Below are 14,742 nucleotides of genomic sequence, written 5' to 3'. Positions count from 1 at the left end.
CACATGCCCTTACACTTCCTCCCTTACCACCATTCAGGGCCCCAGACAGTCCTTCCAGGTGAGGCGACACTTCACCTGTGAGTCGGCTGGGGTGATATACTGCATCCAGTGCTCCCGATGTGGCCTTCTATATATCGGCGAGACCTGACGCTGACTGGGAGATCGTTTTGCTGAACACCTACGCTCTGTCCGCCAGAGAAAGCAGGATCTCCCAGTGGCCACACATTTTAATTCCACATCCCATTCCCATTCTGATATATATGTCTATCCACGGCCTGTAAAGATGAAGCCACACTCAGGTTGGAGGAACAACACCTTATATTCCGTCTGGGTAGCCTCCAACCTGATGAACATTGACTTCTCTAACTTCGGTTAATGCCCCACCTCCCCCTCATACCCCATCCGTTATTTATTTATATACACACATTCTTTCTCTCGCTCTCTCCTTTTTCTCCCTCTGTCCCTCTGACTATACCCCTTGCCCATCCTCTGCCCCAGCCCCCCCTTTTCCTTCTCCCTGGGCCTCCTGTCCCATGATCCGCTCGTATCCCTTTTGCCAATCACCTGTCCAGCTCTTGGCTCCATCCCTCCCTCTCCTGTCTTCTCCTATCATTTTGGATCTCCCCCTCCCCCTCCCACTTTCAAATATCTTACTAACTCTTCCTTCAGTTAGTCCTGACGAAGGGTCTCGGCCCGAAACGTCGACTGTACCTCTTCCTAGAGATGCTGCCTGGCCTGCTGCGTTCACCAGCAACTTTGATGTGTGTTGCTTGAATTTCCAGCATCTGCAGAATTCCTCGTGTCCTGTATATGTATTAGTTCAAGTTTCAAGTTCTAAGGTATAGACATAAACACACAGGGTGTAAAAGCCATGAAAATTAGTTTTTTTTCCATTGGAAACACAACTCAGGAAACCATTGGAAATAAATCTCAGGAAGCTTCAGGCCAATGTTTTGAAACATTCTCTCTCTGCAGTTGCTACTACCTGTCTTTATTTGTCCTTAAACGGATTTAATTGTGAGCCTGGAGGAAAACACCTGTGCAGCAGAGTACATGGGATTGTACCAGTGCTAAAGAAATTGTATTTATTTACTTTCAGCACACCCAGATGGATCTGAACATGGAAATGATCCCGACGTTCTTAAGCGGCACTCAACCGCCTGTGTCCTCTCTCGGTAGAAATAGTCTGGCCACGTTATTTGTCGTTCGACTCTTCGCTATGATTGTCACCGCAGAAACCATTTGGAAAGACGACTTGCAAGATCTGTTCTGTAATTCTACCCAAGTGGGCTGTCGTCAAGAATGTTACAGCGAGTTTTCTGTTCTAACGCCATTTATCTTCTTTGCGCTACAAACAATATTCGTTACCACACTGTTGATCGCGGTAAGCTGCAGCCAGAACCTGAAGCAGTACCATAACTCTGGTCAAGTGGACAGCAATTGTTTGAGTATGCTTTCCAGAGTACTTACTGAAGGAATGTTCCTCGTCCTATGGCATGCGATCTACCCTGGTTTATCAAGGAAATCTGCCTTTAAATGTGATATATTTCCCTGTGAGCCAACTGTGGTCTGCACTATGCTTGGAAATAGACAGAAAAATGCCTTTTCAATGTTTATGTACATGTGTTCTTTCGTTTGCATATTGATATGTATGATTGAAATATTCACATTACCAAAAAAGCGCGCTAAAAGTATCACCAAAATACAGCTTTAATATCACTATTCTTTTTTTTTGCACTACCTTACTTTCCTTTTTTCTATTTATGATTTATAATTTAAATTTTTAATATTTACGATCGATTTGTAATCCAGGGAGCAGGAAGTGCAGAATCAAATATCGCTGTGATGATTCTACACTCTAGTATCAATCGTTTGACGACAATAAAGTATATTTTCTGCATTCCCACTCAGACATCTTCCTTATAAATCTTGATGCTGTCAATGACTAGTGTAATACTCTGATTTCATTTAGTAGCTTTCTGTAGCATGTTCGGGTTTCAGATAAAGATATGGGGCTGTGATGTTTTAACTCAAGAATATTGTTAGCCAGTCAGGCTAGTGCAGTTGGAAGAAGGTTCTAGAGAAAGCTAGGCAGAGAGAGATTTGTGAGACACTGGTGGGGGTCATGGTCTTTTGGCAGAAAATGGCTGGGGAACTCACGGGAAGGAGCATCCAGGTTGCACAAAGTGCTTTGTGCTGACAAGTGGTTTCAAGTTAGAGCCCCATTTGTTCGAGATGGATTTCAAGCAATGTTCAGGATGTGGTGCGTGCTTTTACGCAGACTGAACCCAGGTTTTGAATTAAACATCTGTAAGACAATGTTTTTTTTTGCCAAAGACACCACTTCCTTTGCAATATGCTAAACTGAACTGAGAACAGAATTACATTGCTGTTTTAGATATACTAAATAGCCGATCCCATTTACAAGGGGATTCAAATTTAACAAGACTGTCATGCAAATAACCAGCACCATTAGGTGGTGCTGTGGAACAAATTAAGATCAAGGACAATTGTCTTTCGTCCACAACTCACCATACCTTTATTACCATTAACACGCAAGCACCACATTCCCCTTTCCATTTGGCTGCATTTTCACCCACATACTCAGGTGGTAACTTACAGGACTTTTATTAATTAGTAATGTGAGTGCTGAACTACCTAATCATTCATGATGCATTTTGAAAGTATGTTTCCATCATATCAGCAAAGATGGACAGTTTGAGGCAACGTTATCACTTTACAGCAACAGCAAATGATCAATGTCTCCCACAATGATCGGGGGGAAACAGCCAATTCCCACTGCTGCCTGCAAGGAGTCTGTACGTTCTCCACCTGACTGAGCCGTTTTCTTCCAGTTGGCACATTCTGAAGACAAATGGCTACTGTTAGTGGGTTGTGGGCATGTGCTGATAGGATGCAACACATTTCACCATGTTTTGATGTACACAGGATAAGTAAGGCTAATCTCTATTCTTGGGGCACATGTGATGTGCATGAGTTGCGAACAATTTAATTAAATACAAGATTAATTGCCTCAAAGGTTTAAAAATATTTAAATCACAAGCACTAAACATATTCAAACAAAATTGTGCCAATCCACTGCACGTTATTCTGGAAATTGAAAACGGTTTGAAAAAAAAGACAATCAAGATGTTCTGGAATCAGTTTTATTTACACATATTTCCACACTACTTCACTACTTCAGAGGGATGAATCTGGAGGAGTGAGTGGCACCAATACCAGGTCTGCCGTGCTTGACTGGTTTGTAGGTGATGGAGAACTCTCCAAGGTAATGACCAATCATTTCAGGCTGAAAGGAAAAATAAAATCAACTATGAACTGAGTATATCAAATTGCACAGGCAACTTCCCAAATGACAGAGAACACAAAAATGCAACTGGAGTAACAATTCTTAATAGTCAGATAAGTTTAGCATCTAGATAGTAATGAGGATATGAATTTTTTTTTGCACCAAGGTTTTTCTTTACTCAATAACTTGTGTAGCTCTAAATATGTTGTAAACTGTATCCGAATGCAAAGATTCCTCCCTGATAAACGCTACCCTTCACTGACACCCCAGGATGCCATTAAACAGAACTTGCTATTTGCAGGCAATGTTCTGTGTAGGTATCAAACATCACTGAAATCTAATGAAATTCATTCAAGTTTCACATCTTCATACTGAGATAACCACAAGCAAAAATCTCTGAATTTACAAAGTGCTTAAACATCACAATTAAATGTGTTTCAGCCAAATCACAATAAACTGAAGCATGACAGCGACAGAATAAACTGGAACAGCTGAAGTTACTGTATGCCTTTTCTGACACCACACTTATCTATTGAGAATTAAGTGGGCAACACAAAGGCAGCACTCATCTCCTGCTTTTACTACAAAGCAGTCCCTGCAACAGCCTTTATATATACTTTTAGCATTTAATGAAAGCAAAGTTAGCCAATATTTAACACTTTAATGCAATATATTTTTCTATAAAGATCAGCACATCAGGACAGGTCAGAGTGAGGGATTAATTGATATTTGATGTATCCTTGTAGAGGGAATGGTGGGAGAACTAAAAAATTCCTTTAGACTAGCATCCAACTGCACCAAGTTGTTAGAATTTAGATTGCTCTACCATCATAGAAACAGAAAAACCTACAGCACAATACAGGCCGAACATGTCCCTACCTTAGCAGTCCCTACCCGCTCTTAGACCTACCCACAGCCCTCTATTTTTCTAAGCTCCATGCACCCAAAAAGACACAAAAAGTCTTTTAAAAGATCCCATCGTATCCGCCTCCACCACCGTTGCCGACAGCCCATTCCACACACTCACCACTCTGCGTAAAAAACTTACCCCCGACATCTCCTCTGTACCTACTCCCCAGCACCTTAAACCCGTATCCTCTTGTGGCAACCATCTCAGCCCTGGGAAAAAGCCTCTTGACTATCCACACATCAATGCCCCTCATCATCTTATACACCTCTATCAGGTCACCTCTCATCCTCCACCACTCCAGTGAGAACCCTTTGTTGAAGTCAATTTGATGCAAGAGATCAACACTTAACGCTGGTTTAAAATGGGGTTAATGGAAAAAGAATTACATTTTAAATTTGCTGCAAGTTAAATGTCACCACCTCAAATTTAACTTCAACATTTTAGATCCCTTCCCCAGTTAAGACTAAAAACAGTTGAGGTATTTTGCAATTAAAACCCATATTGCTGTCACATCCTTGTGATTCTGAAACTAGCAGTGGGAGGTCCAAGGTTAGGGCCAAAAGGCACAGAAAGAGGAAACTGGCCAACATGCAGAAGATTTCCCAGGCTCCCGAGTACGACCTGTCTGGTGCAGCTCTGCAAATGAACGTGGACGATCAAAGCATTGGTTTACCAAGATTGAGGCACATTAAGAGAAATATTTCAGTGCACACAAGAGTAAGGTTTAAAAGAAATCGCCTCAGTGAGATAGAACTGGACTGATGGAATTGCACTAGTGAGAGCTCGCATGAACTTCCAGGCAGAATAACCTTTCGTGCCCCATGGAATGCAGCAACCAATTCATTTTTATTACTGAGCCATCATCCAAGATTTGGGGCGGGGAGAATGTGATAATGTTGTTTAACTGGTTAAATTACATAATGCATGATTAGCAATGCTTAAAGTCACAACTTAACTCTGGTAATGCTACAGATAACCAGAATGCTATTAAGTACTGCACAACATCAATTTGCTGTTCCAACTCAAACCAAGATTACACCAACTTGTCTGAAACACCAGACAAGTAATGCTATATAACTGAACTCGAGCATCTGCATTACCTTGATTTCAACCTGGTTAAACGTTTTGCCATTGTATACACCAACCATGCTGCCAACCATCTCTGGAAGGATAACCATGTCACGAAGATGTGTCTTAACAACTTCTGGTTTCTCCATAGGTGGAGCTTCCTTTTTGGCCTTGCGCAGCCTCTTCAGGAGGGATTGCTGCTTACGGCGCAGACCCCTGTTCACACGCCTCCGCTGTCGAGCACAATACAATTGCATCAACTGTTCACTGAAAGCCAAAAACATGTTGAATTTCATATTACAACTGACTAAAAAATGACATCCTGGATGTTTAATTTTATGTCACATAGCATTTGGTAGAGTAAAAGGGGATCTGAAGGGCAAAGGTTTTCCCTACAAAATGTAGTAAAGGAAGATACAATTACAAAGTTTAAAAACAACACTGGGACAAGCAGAGTCTAAGAAGTGTTTAGTTATGCATGGGCTTCCAACCTGGGGTCAACAGACCTCAATTATTGGCAGAGGCCCATGGCATAACAGTTGGGATCCCTTGATTTAGAGGGATATGGGCCAGGGGCAAATGGGATTAGCTCAGAATGTGTTAAGCCTAAGGGGCTATTTCCCTGCTATACATAATTAATGATACTCTTTAGTGGAAGGTGCAAATGCATTCATTTGTTCTGGTTACTGATTTGTGGTACTGGATCAGCATGGCCTATTGGGTTAGAGCCCACTTCAACACAGAACCAGGACCACATGGCAGGATTCAATACAGACCATGTAGTGGGTTCAAACCCCAGACATGAACGAGATATCAATGTAGCTTTCACAATAGTCATCTTCAAAAGCGTGTTGCTTTAAATAAGCAAATGGTTATTCTCTTGGCCTTATTCTACCTCCATCCCGTCTTTTTCAGGAGGGATACACCACATGTAACCAGCTTGTACTGCCTTTATCTTAGTCTAGCTTGAAAGCTAAACAGGATGGCAGATAACATCAATACCCCAATTTTGTTCCACCCAGGTCTGGACTTGTACAATTTTCCCTTTGTGCTGTTTTCTTCCCTGAACACTGCACGATCTTCAGCAATTTCAAATCTGAGCTCACTACTCATTGTATAACTAACAATGCAGATGTAATGCAAACATTCAGCACAGGAAAGATGGTTAGGGCTTTTTGAACCTCTATCCTCAAGGATCAGTTTGATAAGCAAATGAGTCCAGTTGTGTACCTTTTACTACCTCAATGCATTATAATGAATTGCTCTATATGAACGGTATGCAAGACAAGTTTTCCACTGTATCCCAGTACATGTGATGTTATAATTTAAAGACGACATTTAGCACGGAGTTCAAATACACAAGATCCAACCAACTTTCCTGTCCAAAAATTATAAACTTTTGTAATTTAGAGTTCAAGACCAGAGGACACAGCCTCAAAAGAGGGGCATCCTTTTAGAATGGAGATGTGGAGTTATTTCTTTAGTCAGTGGTGAATGCATGGAGGCCAAGTCTGTATTAAGGCTCCTGATTTGTCAGAGCATTAAAGGATACAGTGAGAAGACAGGAGATTGGGGTTGAGAGGGAAATGGAACAGCCATGATGAAATGACGGAGCAGACTCAATGGGCCAAATGCCCTAATCCTGCTCTTTAAAATACTGCAAAATATCAGGAAACATTAGAATTGGGAGGGGGGAAGAAAGGCTTCAATTTTTAACCTCGAAAAATTGGTATCACTTGGCTTGCATGATGTCAACAAATTATAGACATTAAACCGCAATTGGACATGAAAATAAAACAAAACCTGGTAAGACTAAGGATTGATCATCTGCATAATGCAGCGAGTTATAAAATACTACAGCACATGGCAAGGCTAATAAATGTACGAATGCATAATGAAACTTACTAGGACATATCAAGTAGCTGGTCCAGATCCACACCTCGATAGGTGAATTTCCTGAAGGTCCTCTTCTTTTTCTGCTCTACTGGGTCCGCCTAGATTTAAATTATATGTAAAATACATTACATAAATCATAGACACAGACTAAGACATGGCGCTTCAAAGTGCTCTGGTCGAACAGATTACCTTTCCAGAAGTCCAAGATGTTGCATTGAAAAATTAATTCTAACAAAGCCTCCATTTTAACTGAGGGCCACTAACAAGTCCTCGCCTCACTGGCTTTGCAAACTCAAACGAGGCGTCTTCATGAGCCTCTCGCCAGCTCCAAGTTAGGCTCTGACATAACGTGTTGGAGCACTAGGAATTTTCAACCATAAACCCTCCCAGCGCTTGCGAGGGTACTGCCGCACACTGGGTCGGTCCGGGGCCTACCCATTACCCCTCCATCCTAAACCGTATTTTCAAAAAAATAATAATCAGATATGATAGTTCTAGCTCTGATCAGCGACATCATCGATAATCTAACGGCCCTGTAGCTACTCTACACCGGGATGGCTACGGATTACATCCGACTGCCGCCGCACCACCGACTCCGAACACCTACCATCGTCACCCGCTCTCGATGAAAAGGACTTGCCTCACTTCCGCTCCGGCAAATATCGCGGAACTTCCAGCCCGGGCTGGAGGAGGGGCGGTATAGTCAATGCGCATGCGTACTTGAGGTGTCTGATTATATTAATAAGGCAACTGTACAATTCGGGCCTTTCAACCCATGATGCTCTTAAGAGCAGTTTGTACTAAAATGGTCTTCTCCTCTGTAGCATCCATATCCACGTGTCTGTCTAAAACCCTCTCAAACTCCACCAACTAGCCGATATGGCACATACCCCTCATGTCTCCTTAAAATTGCCCCTCCCCAACAATCTTAAAAGCATATCCTCTGGTGTTTGACATTTCTACTCTGGGCAAAGAATTCTGACTGTGTCCTCTATGGACGCCTCTCATAACTTAAAAAAATTCTATTAGGTATCCTATCGGCCTCCGAAATTCTCAGGAGAACAACCCAAGTTTGTACAATCTTTCCTTTTGGCTCTGGGGGGGTTCCCAACTACGGACCCCTCGGTTAATAGTAAGGCTCCATGGCGTAAACAAAAGGGTTGGGAACCCCTGTTTTAACTAAAACCCTCTAATCTAAGTAGCATCCTTGTAAACCTCTTCCCCACCTTTTGCACGTCCTTCCCATAATGTGGCAACATGAACAGCACTCAATATCACAGTGCAGTCTGACCAAAATTTAACATAGCTGCAGCATGATCTCATTTACTCTGAGGTAATTCAAGAATCCCTCGTCCTTACTCTCTATAGAACATGCAGATTCGGAGCTATGAACAGGGGATTTTTAAACCAGTCCAAAGTGTCGGATGTGGACTTGCCCAACAGCAACTTCTCCCTTTTCCCGTGTGTTATAAATCACTCTGGATATCATGGGTAGCATAATTACGAGTTACAATTTTAAAAAGAAGTAGACTTCAAGAAATAAAATTTGTACACAGCGTCCTGATTCTGTCCCATTGAAACTACTTAGGGGAAAGACAATAGATGAGCATTCCTGTTATTAGCACTTTGTTAAAAGTGTATCCCTGCCATTTTATGCCCAGTGGAGGAGCATTTTGTCACCTAACCGTCTGCTTAGTTGTATATTAATGGAGCCATCCCTCAACACTGTAACAAAAGGGTATATATTTTGGGTGTCTGGCTTTTGGAATGGATATCAGTATTGAATATTCAAAAGGTTTTGCTAGTTGGGATAACATTGTAAATACGTACTTCTATAAATTTACCTGACTGTATCCAAAATGTTACAGTTAAGTAGGTGATTATAAGAACTGAATCTGTCTCTAATCATTTATTTTTTCGTTGTGTTGAACAGGTATTAAACATACGCCAGGAGAGTGAGATTGTCTTGGACCCTCCTGAAGGTTTGCTGTGTGAATAAAGATTTTTTTTTAATTTCCCAGCTGCGGCTTCCATGTGACTCAGTTTTAATTTAGTCACAACATTTGGGGAGATGAGAGTAACTAGGGAATAATAATGTTGGTGGTTCAGACAGCCTCCCAGAGCATAAATATTGAGCGTATGAAAAACATTCAGGGCTGGACAATCCAGGGAGGGATGTTCCAGTCTTCTCAAAAATGTTGAAGGAAGGACTAAGCTCAGCCCACCAGAATGTTTAAACTTGAAGAACCTGCCCCACAATACCATAACATGAGGAAATCTGCAGATGCTGGAATTTCAAGCAACATACTATCATGGGCCAGGTAGATAGAGAAGTTGTAAAGTGGATGTTGCTGTTGCAAAGACACAGGGAGCTTGTCTTGTGTGCAAACAGCTAGGGAATCTAGCAAGGAACAAGGGCAATGGATGCAGAATGGAGACCATATATAACAGCTGTGGCCCCCCCGCCAAACCATAGCTGGGGGCAGTGTCCTAAAAAGGGAGGGAGGTATGAGAGTCACTCACCAAAGCAAACAGAGACTACAGCAGACTGTCCGATTTGACAGCTGACTGGATTATAAACTAGTAGGGACAGCATCCAAGTTAGACACACCATTGGCAGCAAGCTCCATTGCTGGTACTAGTCACCCATGGGTGTACACAAAAGTTTAATAATGGGGCCGGAAATGTGATTTGTTAGTGGACACAGAGGCATCAGGGTCGATAACTGATCTACCCTTGCCCACAAATGGAGAGCTGATTTACATTACCAGTGTATGAGGTGAAGCAATGAAAGGAGAGGGAAGCAAGACTCAGGTACTTAAGACAGAGTGTGCAGCTTACTGAGGGTTTTTGGCTGTGCCCAATCAATAAGGGCACTGTCCAGGGAATATATGTACTAAGTAAGGCAGGTGTTTACAAATATAGGCCTCAACCTCTGGCTGCTCACCAGCCCCTCTGAGAATGTCCTGTAACCTCAAGACGTCATTAACCCAGGCACCAAGAAGGCACACACAATCCTAGAGTCTCGATTGCAGCCGCAGAAATACCTGTCTGTGCCCCTTTTCAATCGAGTCCCCTATCACTATCTCTCTAAATTCACCCTTCCCTTCTGTGCCTCAGAACTGGGCCCAGTGCCACTGACCCAGCTACTGATGCTGCCCTTGAAAAGATCAACACCCTTCCCTCCCAATAATATCCAAAGATGTATACCTGTCACTGAGGGGTATAGATATAGGGAAACCCAGCAGTGTCTGCCTACACTAATTCTTAATTCTCCTGGTGGTCACCCATCTGTAGTCTGCACCTTAGGTGTGGCCAGCTCACTAAAACACTCATTTATGATAAACCTGAGCATCACACCTGATCCTGTGTAAATCTCAAAAGAAATGACATGCAGCGGATGCTGGCATTTTTGGCATTGTTATAGTCAAAAGATGCAAAATTTTAAAAATAATACACTGATTATTTATATTAAACTGAGAGCAGAAAGAGTAATTTCAGGCTCCGAGGAAATAATCACGTTAAATGGATCAAAACGAATAGCAATGTCAATTAGCATCATACGGACAGAAACTGGAGGAAATTTGGCCCACCATTAAGCCCCGATGTATGCTAATCCAATCTGGGAATGTTAGCACGAGGTACTTTTTATAAAGGTTAGCTTTCTTTGTTATATGTACACTAAAATGTGCAGTGAATTGCTGCATTTTTGACAAGTCCAACCAGCGAAGGCTGTTTTGCACAGTCACCCACGCCTTACTAACGCATACGTGTTCGGAATGTGGGAGGAACCAGAGCACCCGGAAGAAACCCATGCGGTCAGATTCCTTACAGGACAGCCCCAGTTGTACAGCTGGCACCGTAAAGCAGCTGCGCTAACCGCTTTGCTATTGCGCTCCTCACAGTTCTGTTCTCATGGATTCCTTGACCTGAAACTGATTATTTCTCTCCCCTTGGATAGATATAAATATAGACGAGGTGTTAAATGCTTCCGCTCTTTCTATTTAGCTTCGAATTTTCAGTTTTCTTTTGCTCTTCCTGCTCACAGTATTGCGGGAAGATATAAATTCAGTTTTTACAGGTGATTTCTTTTCTAGAAGAGTCCTGATGCAGGGTCATGAACCGAATTTGGCTTTGCAGTTGCTGCCTGTCAGCTGAGTTCTACCAACAGCTTGTTTGAGCTCCAGATCCCAGATTCTGAGATGACTTGCATCTCGGTAATCCATATTCTTTGCTTTTTTGTTGGCTTATTGCCGGGTAAGACCTTCTAAATCTACTTTGTTATTTTCTCCATTAAAACACGATCCACTTCTTAGCAACACACACAAAATGCTGGAGGGAACTCAGCAGGCCAGGCAACATCTGTAGAAGAGAGTACAGTCGACGTTTCGGACTCAGTCCTGGTGAAGGGTCTCGGCCTGAAACGTTGACCGTACTCTTTTTCCATAGATGCTGCCTGGCCTGCTGAGTTCCTCCAGCATTTAGTGTGTGTTGCTCGGATTTCCAGCACCTGCAGATTTTCCCTTGTCTGTCCATTTCTTGTATATTTTGTGAGAGAAGATATATTCCCACATACCGATTTTGAGCTCAAATATTTTTAGAGTCAGAGAAAAGTATTTTTAAATATCTTAAGATTAGTTTTATTTGTCACGTGTACGTTGAAACCTAGAAACATACAATGAAATGCGTAATTTGCATTAAATCAAATCAGTAAGAATTGTGCTGGAAAATCCCAAGAGATTTGATAGATGTATTAGGAGTTAAAGAGCAGCTAGGGTAGGGTAATTCCCTAGCTAGGGCTGCCTATATCTTAAGCCACTTTGTGATGGTATTGTGTTTGCTGACCGCAAAGTTCTAAACTTAAAACAAAGACATTAACCCCTATCAGATACAAGTAATCATAAGTACTCTCACTAAAGGGAGATAAAATACTGTAACTAGCCAATCTTCAAAGTCTAGTTCACTTCCCTATATATTCTTAACGATGAGTTTTGCTGCCAATACCCACTATTTAAGCAGTGGGCCCTCTACCCCTACCAACAGTAGATACTTCCAGCTAACAAAGCAGTTTAAAAATAGTTCATTTACTTTCAGGGATACACATTTAAATCCAAATGACACTCTTAAAATGCAATTAGAACTCACAGATGATTTCTATCTTAAACATTCCAAATTACTAACCGCTTATAAAACACACACCATTTCTTAAACATAAAGCATCAATCATTTCTCAAACACAAAGCATTTCCAAAGCACAAGTACAATTCTTATAAACTGAAAAGATATATCACGATACAGACGAACAAGTTGTCCGTTGCAGTAACTGAAGTGAGAGGAATGGATTAAAACTAGAATCTAAACAAACTGTTAGTTGGAAGTTTAGTTACATCTGTTTTTGATCTTACAAGTGGCAGATGTTGTGATTAGAAAGACAAGATTAGCAAACAACAAATGTCCACTTTTAGTGAGTAAGACATTTTAATGAGTATTTCTCCTGAGTGTTTACTGAGGAGAAAATCATTTCTGCTCAGTAGATAAGGGATACAAATTGAGAAGCTTTGGAGAACATTCATATTACTAGTGAGGAGGAATTTGCAACCTTACAGAGCATTAACATGGAAAAATCCCCAGGGCCTGACCAAGTAATTCCTTGAAACTTGTGGGAGGCTAGAGAAGTTCAGAAAGTATTTTTTTTGCAGAAATACTGTATTTGCTTTATCATTTCTTGATGAGCTCAATGCCTTTTGAGTATGTTTTGATGGGGAAACCTACGACACTCCTACATAAGCCCCCACATCTATTAACGACTCTGTAATCTCAGTATCTGAGGCTGACGTCCAGGCATCCTTCAAGATGGTGAATAGAATACACAAAAGCAGTCTGTTCCCTCAGTTTGCATACCTGGCTGAGTACTAAGAGTCAGTGCAGGTCAGTTGGCTGGAGTATTTACAGACGTATTCAACCTCTCCAGGGGTGGCGCTAAGGTGGTGCTAACTGGGGCTATAGCCCCAGCAGAAATTTCAATAGCACCAGCATAGCACCACCAAGAAATTAACTGAAATTTCATATACAAATTGCAGCTGCTTGGCTTTTACTGTATAGTTTTGAATACAGCTTGTTTCTCCAGTTGATCTAGTGAAACAGCGCCCCCAATCACCATAGCACCCACGCAGCCATAAAGTTATAAACTCCATCAGATCCACCCTACACTTCGTTCGTCGTCAATGTCTTGCCGTTGCTGTCCTCAGATCAGTTAAGCTGATCTAAGATCACTTAAGGTGGTGATGTCACTCATGCGAGAGATTGATAGTGTACATCCAGGCGCAGATCCGTGGTCTCGCAAGACTAACGGATGCCACATACACACACATTGTGCTTTTGCAAATGAGCGTAGGCCTGGCACGTGCATTATTTTGGCGGCGTGAAAAATGGATCGATTTTTAGTGAGAAAACGACCTCATCCAGAGGAATCAGTGGTGTCTCAGCCTCATAACTGAAAGCGACATGCAGAAAGAAGTAAATGGGGGTGAGGACAACAGCAGTTCATTGAAGGAGTGTGAGGGTGAAGTAGAGGAACAAGAAATGGAGCGGGATTCGGAAGGGAACGTGGATGAAGCTGCTCTTAGTGCTAGTGGGAATACTGTTAGCGATGTTAGCCAGCAGCCTGAGGAAGGACCCCGTCGGCCAGCATTGAGGAAGTACCCTTCGCTGCTCGTAAGGGTTTGGCAATCAGCAAAGGAGTTTTATTCGTGGCTGGTTTGACTGACTGGAGTATTCAATCACGAAAGATACTATGTTCTGCTTCGCATGCAGGCATTTCCTGTGTGGAGGACATGGGTTCCATTCTGAGTCTACCTTCACTGTCACCGGTTACGCAACTGGCGGAAATCTACAACTAGCTTTCAAAACCCACCATGTAAGTGTAGCTCATAAGTTTGCTATGGAGGCATGGGCCGAATTCAGATTGAGAAAACAAGACGGTTCAAGATTGGGAAATATGCTTGACAAAGGACATGCAAAGATTGTCCAAGAAAATTGTGAGTATACGAGAGCAGTGGTTGAGTCTCTAGCAAGGACAGACAGTGAATGACACAGTGGAATTTCTAGCTCCAATGAGACCCTACCGCCATGCATTTATAGATTTATACAAACTAATCTGTATATCACTGACTCTACCTGTGACATCTGCCTCATGCAAATGGAGTTTCTCTTGCCTCAGACGCCTCAAAAACTACCTAAGGAATAGCAGCGGCGATGCTCGGAACAGCAACTTGGCCCTGTTGGCCATAAACAGCCAGAGGACCAAAGCAATTGACATCCAGAAAATCATTGATGCTTTCACCACCAATCACAACAACAGATGGATTGTGCTTCTCTGAAAACATCAATGGCGAGTGCAGTTGATTTTTTTTAAATTTGGGCCAAGACTAATGCCGATTATTATTATTATTTTGTGTTGGAAACCCCATAGTCCTTACGTTTCCTGCAAATCCTAAACTATTACATTTACTGCTATTAAGCCTACTGGTTTTGCTTAGACTTCCAAGCGGTGATTCTG

General features: G+C 42.1%; 2 protein-coding genes and 1 non-coding gene across 3 annotated transcripts; 1 reads left to right on the top strand and 2 right to left on the bottom strand.

The window, feature by feature from the left end:
* The first annotated feature begins 1,108 nt into the window (after window positions 1-1,108).
* Window positions 1,109-1,714, top strand: LOC134337417 (gap junction beta-5 protein-like). Its single transcript, XM_063032395.1, has one exon. The coding sequence runs from the start codon at window positions 1,109-1,111 to the stop codon at window positions 1,712-1,714; it is 606 nt and encodes a 201-aa protein (XP_062888465.1).
* A 1,439-nt stretch (window positions 1,715-3,153) lies between these two features.
* On the bottom strand, window positions 3,154-7,898 carry rps15 (ribosomal protein S15). The gene is made up of 4 exons (XM_063032361.1): window positions 7,830-7,898; window positions 7,194-7,282; window positions 5,321-5,555; window positions 3,154-3,310 (listed from the first exon to the last, which is right to left on the bottom strand). The coding sequence occupies exons 1-4, from the start codon at window positions 7,896-7,898 to the stop codon at window positions 3,197-3,199; spliced, it is 507 nt and encodes a 168-aa protein (XP_062888431.1). The 3' UTR covers window positions 3,154-3,196.
* LOC134337631 (small nucleolar RNA SNORA13) lies at window positions 3,741-3,871 on the bottom strand. Its single transcript, XR_010016038.1, has one exon. It is a non-coding gene; the product is annotated as a small nucleolar RNA SNORA13 (small nucleolar RNA).
* Window positions 7,899-14,742: the final 6,844 nt, after the last annotated feature.

This window comes from Mobula hypostoma, chromosome 24 (assembly GCF_963921235.1).
Source record: "Mobula hypostoma chromosome 24, sMobHyp1.1, whole genome shotgun sequence".
NCBI classification, from domain to species: Eukaryota; Metazoa; Chordata; class Chondrichthyes; order Myliobatiformes; family Myliobatidae; genus Mobula; species Mobula hypostoma.
The sequence above is the reverse complement of the archived record's forward strand: the minus strand, read 5'-3'. Positions and strand labels throughout refer to the sequence as shown.

Excerpts from the sequence above, each read along its gene's own strand:
- LOC134337417 (XM_063032395.1), top strand. The coding sequence starts at position 1,109 with ATGGATCTGAACATGGAAATGATCCCGACGTTCTTAAGCGGCACTCAA.
- rps15 (XM_063032361.1), bottom strand. The coding sequence starts at position 7,898 with ATGCGCATTGACTATACCGCCCCTCCTCCAGCCCGGGCTGGAAGTTCC. Across the intron at positions 7,283-7,829 it reads CGATATTTGCCGGAGCGGAA|GCGGACCCAGTAGAGCAGAA; the intron begins GTGAGGCAAGTC and ends ATTTAAATCTAG. Across the intron at positions 3,311-5,320 it reads TTAACCAGGTTGAAATCAAG|CCTGAAATGATTGGTCATTA; the intron begins GTAATGCAGATG and ends TTTTCCTTTCAG.